General features: G+C 33.2%; 1 protein-coding gene across 1 annotated transcript in view; it reads left to right on the forward strand.

The window, feature by feature from the left end:
- The window catches only part of LOC122571475 (vesicular acetylcholine transporter), a 202,259-nt gene extending 187,933 nt beyond the window's left edge, over positions 1 to 14,326 (forward strand). The window contains exons 8-13 of the mRNA XM_043735258.1: positions 1,021 to 1,250; positions 3,103 to 3,314; positions 5,658 to 5,780; positions 7,988 to 8,174; positions 12,259 to 12,459; positions 13,725 to 14,326. Coding sequence (XP_043591193.1) covers positions 1,021 to 1,250; positions 3,103 to 3,314; positions 5,658 to 5,780; positions 7,988 to 8,174; positions 12,259 to 12,459; positions 13,725 to 13,934 — 1,163 coding nt within the window. The 3' untranslated portion in view covers positions 13,935 to 14,326. The remainder of the gene's footprint in view (positions 1 to 1,020; positions 1,251 to 3,102; positions 3,315 to 5,657; positions 5,781 to 7,987; positions 8,175 to 12,258; positions 12,460 to 13,724) is intronic.
- The last annotated feature ends 145 nt before the right edge of the window (positions 14,327 to 14,471 follow it).

The following is a 14,471-nucleotide window of genomic DNA, read 5'->3' on the forward strand; positions in this document are numbered from 1 at the left end:
GCTCTCGCCAATATTCGCAATATTCCCATTATCCTCGTAACCCGACCTTACCCAACGACAACCTACGACCTACGTCTATAAATCGAATGAAGGTGTAACAAGCTAACGACGATACGTGGTTGGGTTCGTTTCCTCCTCGTAGAGCAAGTATTTTTAACCCTTTATCAGTTCGTTATCTTCAACCGAAAAATTTTATTACGTGACCAGCCAATAAACGATACTTCTAAAATTTTTACAAATTAAAGTTTATGCTTCTTGTCTTAAGAAGGAAAAGATTATAAATGTTTGTAAATTTATCTATATATATGCAATAGTCTTGTGCATATGTATGTAATTGTTGTATTCCATGTTTTATTACTAAATATTCTAGTTTACATGATTATAAAGTAATTATTAAATTTGCAATTTTTGTTTCACTGCATTAAAGTTTGATTTGAAACAACTTCGTACTAGATTGACAAAAAATAAAATGAAAAAGGTAATTTATAACTGTTTCTAATTTGAAAGGTAATAAAATGGAACATTTCAGGAACCGTTTTACGAACAAAATTGTGTTATATTAACGTTATTAGTTTTGCTAGAATTTTCGTGCACAGGTTGGCAAATTTTTGTAAATAAGCATTCATATTGAATCAAGAAACGAGGAGTAAAAATTATTGAGCTCAAACGAGTCGACTAAAAAAAATTGTTGAATAACAGTAAATTTTGAAAAATAAGATATTCTGTATGCCTATAATTATTTTGTCTCGATTATCAACGATAAAATTTATGGATTCAGACTTTGTTGAAGCAATATATTTCAAAGTTACATGCATCACTAAGCGCTCTTATAACATCGACAATGTATCGACAGTATGTCATTTTCTTGGAAGAATCGTTGCTAGTCAATTGTACGCGATTTTCCCTCGCTCTTACTAAACACACAATCAAGAAACACATTCTAATAGGAAACTGTAATTACGTAAGTAATAAACGATAATATAACCAAAGGAAAGAAATAAAGACAAAAGAATTTTGCAGACGAGCAAAATCGGCACAATCTGGAATTGCTGGAGAGATGTCTGTGCGTAGTATGCATCGACGACGATGTACTGCCAGCAACGTTCAATAATCCCCTGAACAAGGAAGATCGATGGATCGGCGACCGAGATTACGCTAACGTGCTTCATCATGTTCTCCACGGCGGAGGTTCCAGACATTTGGGTGCGAATCGTTGGTTCGATAAAACTTTCCATGCTATTCTTGGCAAGGTATATACCTACCTACAACTACACGTTATATCCGATTAAGAGAAAAATTGTAGTTTCACATTGAAGCAACAACTTTTTCTCCGCGCAACGTTATTTCTGCCCACTCGAGAGTTATTCTTATTCGAGCGATCTGTTTCATTTTCCCATCCAAGTTCCTAGGTCGGTTTGTCATTTCGCATAGGAATGGGAAGAAAACTTGGAAAACATATGTACACGTACATAACTAGTGGATACTTGGATGATAATATAGTCGTTACTTCTATTACGGTCGCTAGCGCATTTTCATGATAATTTGTAATTTCTCTCTTTCTGCTTTCGTTTCACGCTATTTGAGCCAATGAAGCATCCTGATCGCTTCATCCTCTCTCCCGATGCAATATCCCGTCTAGATCCACCGAATTCGTAATAATCAGTAACGACTAACTCATTTTCGCCACTTAATGTATACTTCGTGTGTTAACTTGATGCAATGATAGAACATCGATAAGATGGAAATGATTGGAGATATTTTGTAGACAACACTGTAAGTGGAAAAATTAAAAACTGTTGCTCCTTTATCGCGTAATGACCTACTTGCTAATGAAAATACTGTAGCATAGTTGAAGAGATAATTTCTATTTGTAAATAATTACTATAATAAATAATTCATATAATAATAATTATTATTATTAATAAAATAATTATAAAATAAATAAATAAATAACATTATAATAAATAATATGAAATATAATAAATAATTGTTTCCAAATAATTACTATTACTCCAACATTGTCTCTGCATATACAAACAATATTGCACTCAATATAAGTGCCATTAAGCGATAGACATGCGATAGAGATGCTCGAACACATAAACACTAAATATCACCAATTTTATAACAATTCTTACTCGGAACGTTATAAAATATAGCTTAATAATAAAAATAAAAAGAACATTTTGAAGAACTATATTTTTTTGTTTTTATATAAGTTATTTAGAGCTAAACAGGATTGATACTTACAATGCATGAAAATTTAAAATGAGTGACATATTCAGTTTTTTCAACAACTAAGAAGCACATACAAGCTTTTCTAGTAAAACAATTCCCTTTCTGATGAACATATTAGTTCTAAAAATGGAAAATTTTGCGACGCATTTAGATTATTTCGTACATTTAAGATCTTATAATAATCAAAACAAATGAGATTTCGAAAATAAGCTCCAGAAGGTTTCTCTTTGTGCTAAAAAGTTTGATGTTTGACACTTAGTGTTGTGTACGAGAAATGTTCAATCGTTTCTTGGCTTTTGTCTATGTCATCTGTCTAAATGAATGGAAGATCGAGTTTTTCTTACAACTAACGGATATTACATTACATATATATAGGCTTTCCCACGGATACACTTCTCTTTTTCGTGAATTTGGACTACATTGACGCGTGACGTTTCTTTTCCTTCTTTTCTATTGGTTCTTATATCTTTTCCTATAAAAAGTAAAAACTAACTGTTATTAATTATTTAACAAAATTATTTATTATAGAAATAACATTTAGAAAGAGAAATTGCACTTCGTTCCTGTACTGCAGTATTATCATGTAGTACATTTTCCGCCAAAAAATCAAAATTTTCCAATTTTCACGCTTACAGTATTTTCTACAAGCGCTCTTCAGTTTTCCTTCACAGGTGGCAGATTTCGTTCGCGTGTCAAAGTCAGCAAGTTTCAGGAAAATTGTTCTATATATGGCCGAATAATATAATATTCTACCGGAAAAGTGTGTCAAGTTGAAACGAGGGCGGCTGAGGGTTAGATCGACTATTACGCGTTTCATCTTTTCACGTTATTTGTACACTCTATTTCACTTGTCTGCTTACCAAGGACGGAATGTGGGGCATGAACTACGAACATTCGGCCGGCGAAGGTCCAGCAATTTTTATCACGTTCGAAGAACTAACAGAAAAGGTCGATGCCATGTCACCACCCGAGGAAACTACGGTACCTTCGCATCTATCTGCGCCAGAAAAACTGGAGTGGCACCTATCCGAACAAAGCCTCAGCGATATCCGAGATGCAATGATATCTTTCGACGCGTGAGTAACGATGAAACGTGTATTCAGTGCCACCGAGACGTTCAAAGGAACATTCTCGATTGTCAAAAAACTTTGTAGTTAAACTTTACGTTTCCTAACGTCTTGTACTATGGTCCGGTTCCTAAAGTCTTAATCTCGACTTTCTGGAAAACGAAGCAAAGCAATTTTCTTATCCTTCACTTTCATCATATTTTGAGCGATGGAATCTTTATATCGTTTGAAATCTATATTATTTTCATGTATCTTAATTTTACACTTGTATATAGATTACATTTCGTATAGAGATTGAGATCTTTGCACTCACGATCAATGACGATACTAACCCTTAACGCTCCGACTTTTAATTGTGAATATCGACCGGCAACTCCAACTTATTCTCATCATACTTCATAAAACTTGTAAGTTTTTAAGTGTCAGATTTGAACTCGTTGGACGCCGCATCACCCATATCTGTGTGACGAGTATGCTTTCATGGGGGCTCCATCATAACCCAAATATAGGTGACGCTCTTCTTGTTCGAGTTAATTAAATATAGGATATTATATATAGGATATAAAACATAAAAATACTAAAAACTCATTATACCATACTTTTTATTAATTTATATTCTGGATAAAATATTACATTATGCTATGTCGCGTGGTATTCGTTAAAACATTCCAACAAACACTTTGGGGCGATTTTGGACACTTCGAACAATATGTTGTAGCTTTTTTTACGTTTTGTTTTGCTTTTTTGGCGCACATCCTTCTTATAGGCTTGCCCTGCTGATTCTTACGAATCTTCAAGTGGTGAGACACCTTCGTTTTTTTCCGATGGTTGTCGGGCACAGTATTTTCTGAGGACACATCGGACCATTCGGAAACGAAAATTTCAGAAAATTTTCTTATCTGTATCTTTTTGTTTGTGGCTGTTTGGTACACAATATGAGCAGTTACTAGAGTTATTGCTAAGAGTAAATGTAGTGATAATTTCCGATACTACTTGATGCTTTTCCATATCGTAGTGGCATATGAGACCATCTGGTCACTTCTGTCGATACCAGCTTTTCCATTATTGTGTACTACTCTCCTCACTTTCAAATATATTTTCACACTGTCTACTGAACATTTTAAGGATGAAAAAATCACAGATGTGCATTTCACAAGAAGTATGCTTCTCGACTAAATGAAAGATCTGGGATATCTGCCATGAGAGTGTACCAATGGTCGGATTTGGGCCCCACGGGAAACTTAGCCGAATTACGCTAGGCGAACAACGTTAACACGTTGACTGCCACGACACCCGTATTCGGGTGTCAGCAAAGTTTCCGGTAGGGCCGCGTAACTCGTATTCGGGTGTCGCTTATCTCTTAGAGTGCTATGGATGCATATATGCGTCTGGCGAAAGTCATCGGTGTGGACTAAGGACGCATATATGCGTTTGTCAATTTTTCCGAGCACCTACGCAAAAGTAATACTATTACGTTTGTGTGAGATAAATATAAATGCATTTCAATGTTAATGCCGCGTTCGAAGAAACTGTCTTTTCTTTTTCTTTTATTTAATACTTTGCATTCACAATTTGTCCAATTTGGACATTTGGTAGAATAATCGTGCCAGCACAACACAATTATCAAGAAGAAAATGTGTTGTTTGTGTGAAAAATAAGAGAACGAACGACAGAAAATGCGATGTCGGATTATGTATCGATAATTGTTTTGAAATTTTTCATGCACAACTGAATTATTAACTTGTGTTATATTTACTAAATTTAGTTTTCTAGTTTATTGTTTTCTAGTTTACTACCCAAATTCTAGTTTATTGTAAATTTCAATGTTTATAATAAATAATTAATACTAAAAAATAACGCTCTTGTATCATTTAATCTCGTGCAAAAGAATTACTATAACTTATTACGATTTGCGCTTTGAATAGTCAATCAACAGAGTTCAGTATAGCGAAAAAGTATTCAGTCCACAGTGATCGTCAGCGCTGGCAGCGTGCCGTCCGTACGGATGGCATAGGCTCCGAGTATTCAACACTCTAAGGGTTATTTGACTACTTGCGAAGGATCGTCGTAGGTATTTGAAAAGATATTCCAGAGAAAATAATAAAACTATTGAATTGTTATAAAAGTAATACGAAAATGGTTTATTAAAGAGTAGAGCACCGCACGTCGATGGTGATTGAGAGACACATTTGGAGCGTTAAGGGCTAAGCATTCATAAGAAACAAACTTGATCGTATATTTTACCCGTTTATATCAATAATAGATGTTAATAATAATATACAATTATTAATTAAATGTAGTCAATAATAATAATAATATATAATATGTAATATATAATAATTGTATTAATAGACTAGTGGAGGACCTGGACCTTTGTATTTTATGGTTTCAAGAATATTCGAAGGAATTTATAAAATCCTACAAGATTAGTCCGGATGTCTATATACAACTAGCATTACAATTTACACACTTTAGGTGAGTACCTATTTTATATTCAATAGTTGCCATTTCTACCATATTCATTGTTTACTGCGAACAAATTTAAATTGCTAAAAGTATCCATACGGTGAGATACAAAATTAAATCATACAACGAAAGAATTGATCTTGGAAGTTTTAATCTTTAACACGCTGAATGCTACGCTAGTTTTACAGGGATTGCCCGTGGCGTCATGATGAATTTTTTATTCTGCGATATATATAATGTTGAAATATTACTTACAAGAGACAAGTTGCGGTGTATAATCATGTTTAATGAATTTATCTCACAGGGGTCACCGGTGACCTCCGTGCACAAATTTTTGCACTTTATGTTTTCTACTTTTTAGTTAGTCCTTAAAGTTAATATAATTTCAAATGGAAATTACGCGTCAAGCAATTCCACTGACGATACATTTTTAGCAAATACCTCCAAACGATGTCGTGTACTGTCAGACAGAGGAAAGTTCCTCGAGCAGTTTATCTGATATGATAATAGCAATATGCGCACATAATTGGTCTATATTTCATGTATAAGTAAAACTATTTTTATATGTTTTATATTGCATTAATTTCGTCACACCATTGTAGTAACGATGGTAATAATGAAAAATTTATAATTATTGACATTTGTTCAAATTATGTATTCTACTAATATTGGCGCGCCGGTTGCCAATGACCCCCACGGAGTTACCGACAAGTTGACACCGGTGACCCCCCGTGGCATTCAACGTGTTAAGCATTTTTTACTTCACTCTATGAACATTGAGCTTGTAAACCCTTCGGTCGCTTTATTAACATCCTGCACGCTTATCAATTGACAAAAAAGATAATAAACTCATCTATCGATTTACACAAGACGTTTTTTATACGGATGACATTTGCGTAAAAAGAAGCTGCTAGTACAAGGCGAACACGTGGAAAGAAGAATATTATAAACATATTTATTATAAACAAAAATTTTACTAGCATTCGAAAAATTGAGGGGATTTTAATGCGCGTGTGTGTGTATGTTAAATTATAAGAAAAAATTGAATAGTGCGCTATGTGTAACTCCTTAAATTACCTACAACTGCATAAATATTCGAGATATACATAGTTACTATTCTCTATTTACGAAGTATCAAAATGGTCCTCGCTTATGTAACACGCTACTCAAAACAATTACGTTCTAATTATTATTAGACGTTCGTTCTTCCTGTTACTGCGACTTTTTTAGTTTATTTTCCAAATTATTGTCTTAAATGTATCACAGTGTCATACGAATAACATATCATATTAAGAGACATTAAGTCTATATGGCTTGTTCGCTTTTGATCGTTTGGTTGATGCGATAGGACCATTCATAAGAGCGATTTTTTGATTGTTTTGAGCAATATATCAACATATGTATTAACAGTGTGGTGAATAATTCGAGACTCAAAAGCAGTTTCTGCATTATCTCTTCAGTATTTCCAAGAAACCACTGATCACGTCTAGATATATTAAGTGAAATTGTTTTTGCGAAAGGTAAATTGAACGCTACAGGATATTGAGAGATGTTACATGCCTTTCATGACTGAAATAGGAGACAAAAAACATTTTTTCAAAAGGAAGCCACTAAAAAAAAGATGGTTTCAAGATTTCGCAATAGAATTATTAACATGGACAGTATTGAGTGCTGATTTGAAACCGATCGTGAACTTGTGGGGAATTCTTGTTTGCAAAAGTTTATGATCAGGAGAAGCCAACTATAGAAAATATCGTTGAACTTAAAAAAAAAAAGAATAAAATCAATGTGGGCGATTATTTGAAACACAACTTTAAATAAGTTAGAGGATAGTGTACCTAATAGTTTAATAGAAGTAATCAAAAATAAAGAGCAATCGACTAAATACTGAATGAAAACATAAGAAAACTAACATTGAGTTTATATTCTTTCACAGCCACAAACATAATTTTAACAGAAAATTCAATTTCTTGCAAACTTCGAAAGAAGGGAATTTTTGTTTGTTGTATTTTCAATTTTATATTATATTATAATATGAAATTATATAAACAATTTTGTCAATCTTTGTTTTAATATTATGAAATATCTAAAAACAGGGTTGAGTTTATATTTCTTCAGGGTACTGTACACTGTACGTATACACTTTGAATTTATTAACAACTGTAAAAAAAAGCTAATGATAAATTCTTATGTCTAAAATCTTTTGTTTGGAACAGATTGCATGGAAACTTAGTAGCAACTTACGAGAGCGCAGGCATTCGAAGATTCGCACTAGGAAGAATTGATTGCATCAGAGCAGCCAGCCCGGAAGCTCTGGCCTGGGCGAAGGCCATGTGCCAAGGGGATCCCGAAAGTCAAACCACGAATCAGCAAAGCAACACCCTAGACGATGGCACCAAAAGAGTTCAGTTCACCATTTACAGTGTAACTGAAACTTGGCTGTATTTCGTAGAGTTTGTCGTTTGTAGCGACACGATACTCCTCATAGACGAGATAATATTTTCAAAACATAACGACCATCCGATTACTTATGCTTCAAATTACGCTAAAACTGTAGAAAGATTGACTAGGCTCCGATTTCGGTGATTTTAGGATATGTTGTAGAAATTAATATTTTGAACAATTTCTCCTATACGTAAAAAGGCTGAATTCGATTAGTCTCTGAGATACTCGCGAAAAACTGCTACGGTGAATTCTGCCTATAATTTTACATCTGTGGCAACGTATGTGTCAGCATTGATTACCGAGTGTGAAAAATGACACTTGACCCAAACCGATAAAGTATAAGCAAAAGAATTAGGTTTGGTTTAGGCGTTATTTTATCCGGCTGCGGATCATGAGACATCAAGCACCCAATATTGACGCATACGTTGCCAAACATGCACAACTACAGTATGTTCAGCATATAACCTAACAAACACGAAGATGGTACCCCGCTGGGGGTAGCCACCCACATGATAATCAAACGGCTAAAAAATTCTACCAAATGTTCAAATTGGACAAATTGTGAATGTAAAGTATTAAATAAAAAAAAAACTACAGTATGTTCGTTTTAGTTGTATAAACACGATTACTTCTGTAAGTATCAAAAGTACTTAAAGATGTTTCAAACAAAAATAGTATGGTATGAAAGAGAGCATAATCTGGTGAAGTTAGCTTTTTCGTAGATGACCAAATAGAGATCATATGAAGGTGATATACATTTTTTTAATGGAATCATATAATTTTAAATACTGTAATAGATCCGTTTCAACATTCTCTACAAAAAAGTGGTCACCTAATTATGCAAAAAAGTCATTAGTTTAGAAGATATTTTAACTATAATTTGTCAAATTTAACGTACGACAGACAAGGAAAGACGCGAGCTGATAGTTTAATAACTTTTTTAAGAAATTTTACAAATCAAAGTTAAAATATCTTCTAAACTAATGATTTTTCTACATAATTAGGTGAATACTTTCTTTGTAGAGAATGCTGAGGCGGATCGATTACTGTATTTAAAATTATATGATTCTATCTAAAGAAACCTATATGTCATCTTCATATAACATCTACTTGGCTATCAGCAAAAAAATCTAATTACTCTAGATTATGTCCTCTTTGATATCATACAACTTTTGTTCGAGACATTTTTTCCTATTTTTGATACTTATAGAAATAATTGCATACTGTACGCAGAATTCAGTTCTTCCACCAGCAGTTCTTTGTGAATATCTCGGAAACTAGGCAAGTCCAGCCCTTATATGCATAGAAAAAAGTAGCTTAAAACGTTGTTTTACGATATATCCAAAAATCATCGAAATCGAAATCTAGTCAGCCTTTTCACAGTTTCACCTAAATTGCTCGAGCTTCTCGTATTTCTTTCACTTTTCGCAAGTTCTCGTACTCATCTACAGAAGTGTACGTACACAGCATTAATCCGAAAAGAAGGACCGAGACCATAAGTACGATTCCACAAAAACGACAAGCGGTAGACAAGTCTGTATAGATGGGAAAAATAACGAAATAATAAAGGAAGGGAGACTCTCAAAGAAAAAAGCAATCAATTAAACTTAGACCGTGTTCGCTCTTTTTCCCGTTGGAGTGTTTGCCTGGTCTCTCAAGTGGCCTCCGGCGAGTTTCATGGGGGTTTTACCGTTTGCTTTCTTTCCGCGGTTCACCCTCGTCTGGAAAGTGGCACGGCGAGCTGACTGTTGTTTCCCGTTTATCACGATGTTATTTCAGCCGTCCTCTATCCCTCAATTACTCCGCTGTTCATCGAAAATGCACGATAATGAAATTGATTTCCTCCGTGCGTGTAGTTTTCTACCCTAACGACTAACGAGCCCATACGTTTCCGTGGATACACTCGTTTTCGTGCACCGTATACAGAATGTTTCGTAGTTTGCACTAACAACAGAAAATAGGGTGGTTGATCGCCTAAAAATACTTATGTACGTATATAGCCACAACCAGACAATGTTTTCTTCTTATATGCATAACTTCATTTCCGATCAAGTTGGTTTTCAATGATTTTCACGAAAGAGATACTAGGTACTCAAATGTCAAATTAACAGTTGACAATGGGAGAACAAACGAGTACTAATTAAATCGTAATAGTTTATATACAGAATAATTTTAGTAACTGGGACGGACTGTAGTTTTATTAGAGCGAAAAGTTATAGTTAGGGAAAGATTATAAAGAAGAATGCACCGATACAATTCCACTTTTCCTTAAATGGAGCTCTACGATTTTCTTTTGTATAAATTGGTTCCTCATGTTATTTTGAGACGAAGCTCTTATAAGTTATAAGTCAATATCATCGAAACACAGTAAAGCCTATCTTATCAGAACTAATAAGGAGACAAAACTGTTGGGATAATGGAATTTTTCGATAATGGAACGATCATTTTCCCCATGTGGAATTTCATTTATGCAAATACAAATTAAGATTAATTGACAGATTCTTTAAATATTTATGAATCCCATATCTTATTGGCTGCTGAATCACGTAATTCTGCATACAAAAGAATCTCTTTTTGTACTTCGAATTACCGAAATCTTTTACAAAAAAGCATCTCTTTATCATCACTTTCGTTTGTTGTTTTTCTTCTAAATTGCATGTTTAAGGTCACATACACTTTTTATGGTTATTAGGGACCACGTTAATCCCTTGATCTACAATATCGTGTGAGATACGTGGTACGTCGTTCTTATTGATTTATTGTTTCTTATTATATCTTATTATTTATTATTTCATGTATTCAAATACGGATTAAGATTTAGTCGACTTCTTTAAATATTTATGAAGAATATCTTCTTGTACTTTGAAGCATCGAAATCTTTTACAAAAAGGCACCTCTTCATCGTCATTTTCGTTTGCTATTTTTCTTTTTAATTGCGTGTTTAGGATCACGCACGCCTTCTACAGCTACTAGTGACCACGTTCAGTGGAACGAAACGAATCTATAGCAAGTTGTAGGAACCAATGTCTTTCAGAAAATCTGGAGTTTGTTGTTTTTATTTGTGTAGAATCGCCATTATTATCGTCTTTATCGCGATGAAACTATTTCATTACCTCAGTATATTTAAGGCTTTTTTACTATTGCCAGCATCAAAGGAATATGTATCGGATAATTTTCAATATCATATTTTTATTTTTTAATGTCTGTGATCGCGGCTTTCCCAAAACTATGTATTCTTGGTAATTCTGTTGCACTTGCACCACTTTCGAGTTTTTTAATTATGTCGTAGTTTGTTTCAATAGTTAGAACGCTATTAGTTTCATAATAAATTCTTATAATCAAAACTCAATCAATCGAATCAAAGAAAGAGTACGTTATACATGAACACTAATAAAATATGTATATATTTGAAACGGAAGAAGGGAATACTGAGAAATACAGCGAAATAAAACATTTTCCTAAACATTTTCTAACTTTACCTAAAATAAAACTATAGTTCGTCTCAGAGTTAGTATATGAAGACCACCGATAAAAAGCATGACAAATCACAATTTCTGTCTTTTATAATAGAGCACTTTAAAAATTCAGTACGTTGTCAACCGTGCTTCAATTAAATATGCGTTACATATAAATATATTAAAATTTTTTATCAGTGAATAATATACGATGCTATAATATACGACATATAATACACGATGAATATTAACGTACATTCTGCCTTTGTGCAGGAATCAAATTCGTTCAAAGGTATAATAAATTTTCGAAATTAATTTTTCTTAGTAATTAATATTAATGAATATGTATAACAAAATGCGAGGCATCATGTATACGAAATTACTTATATATGTATATATCTACACGCATACATTTATATATATTAGCATGAACATAGTATGTTCATTTTCTGCGTACAAATAATTCTTTAATGTTAACGTTTCTAATGAATTACTACAGAAGTGTAGGTATATAAATATAGAATATACATATGTATATGTTATTTTCGTTCACCATTGAAATGGTCCGTTTGCAATGGCTTTTCCAGCAAGAGAGGATCAAGGAGCTGTTTGATTTAGCGGTACAAAGACAGACTAAGGAAATGAACGACAACATAAATGGTTATGGAATCGACAACCACTTAATGGGCCTCCGTTACGCCGCACAAGAAGCTGGAGAGCCAATCCCAGATATTTTCACTGATCAGGCTTATAAGATCGTCAATCATTTTGCTCTTTCAACGTCACAGGTTAATAATGATGATCAACGATTGATCGATACTTGAAACTCTCACATGTATGCCACTTTCATGTAGGCTTTCGTTCTCCAACACCTCAAAGTTATCCACGCGAGGTCATTATACACGATGACCAAACAGATATGTAGCACTTCATCATCATCGTCGTCATTATCTACCAGATTGATTCTGCATACTACATAAATTATTAGTTGTACATCTTTATGTCCAAATTGATTACCAGATTATTAATATAATAATTTATTAGAGTCTCCGAGCACAGTAATTTGCTAGCTAATTACGTTAGCAAACTGATAAATTACTAGGTATACAGTGCTGTGAATAATTATAGACTCAAACACATTTTCTGCATTATCTCTTCAATATATTCAAGACACCACTGATCATGCCTGAATATGTTGAGTGAAATTGTTTTTGTAAAAGGTAGATTGAACGCTACAGGATATTAGAACATGTTACATGGTGAATTATTACCTTACATAATCGAAATGGAAGGCAAAAAGATGTTTTTTTAAAGAGACAATGCTCCTATTCATACAGTTGCCACTACAAACAAGTGGTTTCAAGATTTTGGAATAGAATTATTACTTATAATTAGAATTATTAGTCAGCATTGAGTGCTGATCTGAATCCAAGCAAAAACCTGTGGAGAATTCTAGAAAAGTTTACGATCAGAAGAAACTATCTATAGAAAATATTGAACTTAAAAAAGGAATAAAGTCCGCTTCAAAAAAATAAAAGGAAAGCCACTAAATATTGAATGAAAATGTAACAAAATTAACATATTTCATATTTCTTCGCAGCAAAAAACACAATTCTAGGAGTAAAATTCATTTCGTCCAAACTTCAAAAGAAGAAGATTTCTGCTTGTTGTATCTTCAGCTTTATTTTATATTATAACATGAAATTGTATAAACGATTTTGTCAATTTTAATGTTTTGTCATTCTAATATTATGAAAAATCTAAAAATAGGTTTGAGTTTATAATTATCCACTGCAAACACAGACTCTTACTGCATAAAGATTATGATTTTACGATTTTACAATTTGACAATTTTAGTATTTAGTAGATTGCAATTGGAGTGGTTAACGTTTACTTGTAACATCGAAACATTAAACAAATCGATCAATCAAATTTCTGCTTAAATTCTATTTTTTCTAATAATCTTCTTAATAATTTAATTTCTAATAATCCTTATTTTAATAATCTCCCCCGTACTTTAAATATCGGCTAACAAGAAATATCCACTTTTCAGGTAACTTCGAAAAACGATGCAATCATTGGTTACGGTCCAGTAGTGCCAGACGGTTACGGTTGCGCTTACAATCTGAGAAGCAACGGCATCATATTTTCTGTATCTGCTTTTCATAGCGATGGCAGAACGAACGCAACGCGTTTTGCTCAAACGCTCAAGCAGAGCTTATGGGACATGGCGGACATGTTAAACAGAGCGAATCAGAGATAAACTGGCGATTAAGAGATAAAATCGCGCGAAAGCAAAGTATTAAGATGCTAGATACAAATAATGATCATTTCTCGGTTTAAGAGAACTGTTCGCATTAGAACTCACACAATTTGCTAGATATCGCTGATTTGATTCCTCTTTAAAATCATGAATAGAAATAGAACAGAACCGATTCAGAAACAAAATGAATATTTTGTCAGAGACTGACATCGTTTCTATATCTATTTCGAACAATCTGTTTCCAATAAATGCATTTTAGCTAATAATTCTACATATCATCATGAATTTTGTATTTGATTGTTCCCTCTATTCAGGTTCGTGATATAATAACGCAAATGCGAATAGAAATAACCAAAAGAAATTGTGCCATTTGAAAGAAATTTTTTCTCGCTATTCTTCTCAGTTTAAATATTTGATATTTAATATCTTCTTTTAAGTATCGTATAATATTGTCGATAATTTTTCTGATAATTAAAGATAGTTGTTTGTAAAAAATAGTAATCTATAGTTATCTTAATGAAACTGTTTTAATTTTAT

Source organism: Bombus pyrosoma, linkage group LG10 (genome assembly GCF_014825855.1).
Source record: "Bombus pyrosoma isolate SC7728 linkage group LG10, ASM1482585v1, whole genome shotgun sequence".
NCBI classification, from domain to species: Eukaryota; Metazoa; Arthropoda; class Insecta; order Hymenoptera; family Apidae; genus Bombus; species Bombus pyrosoma.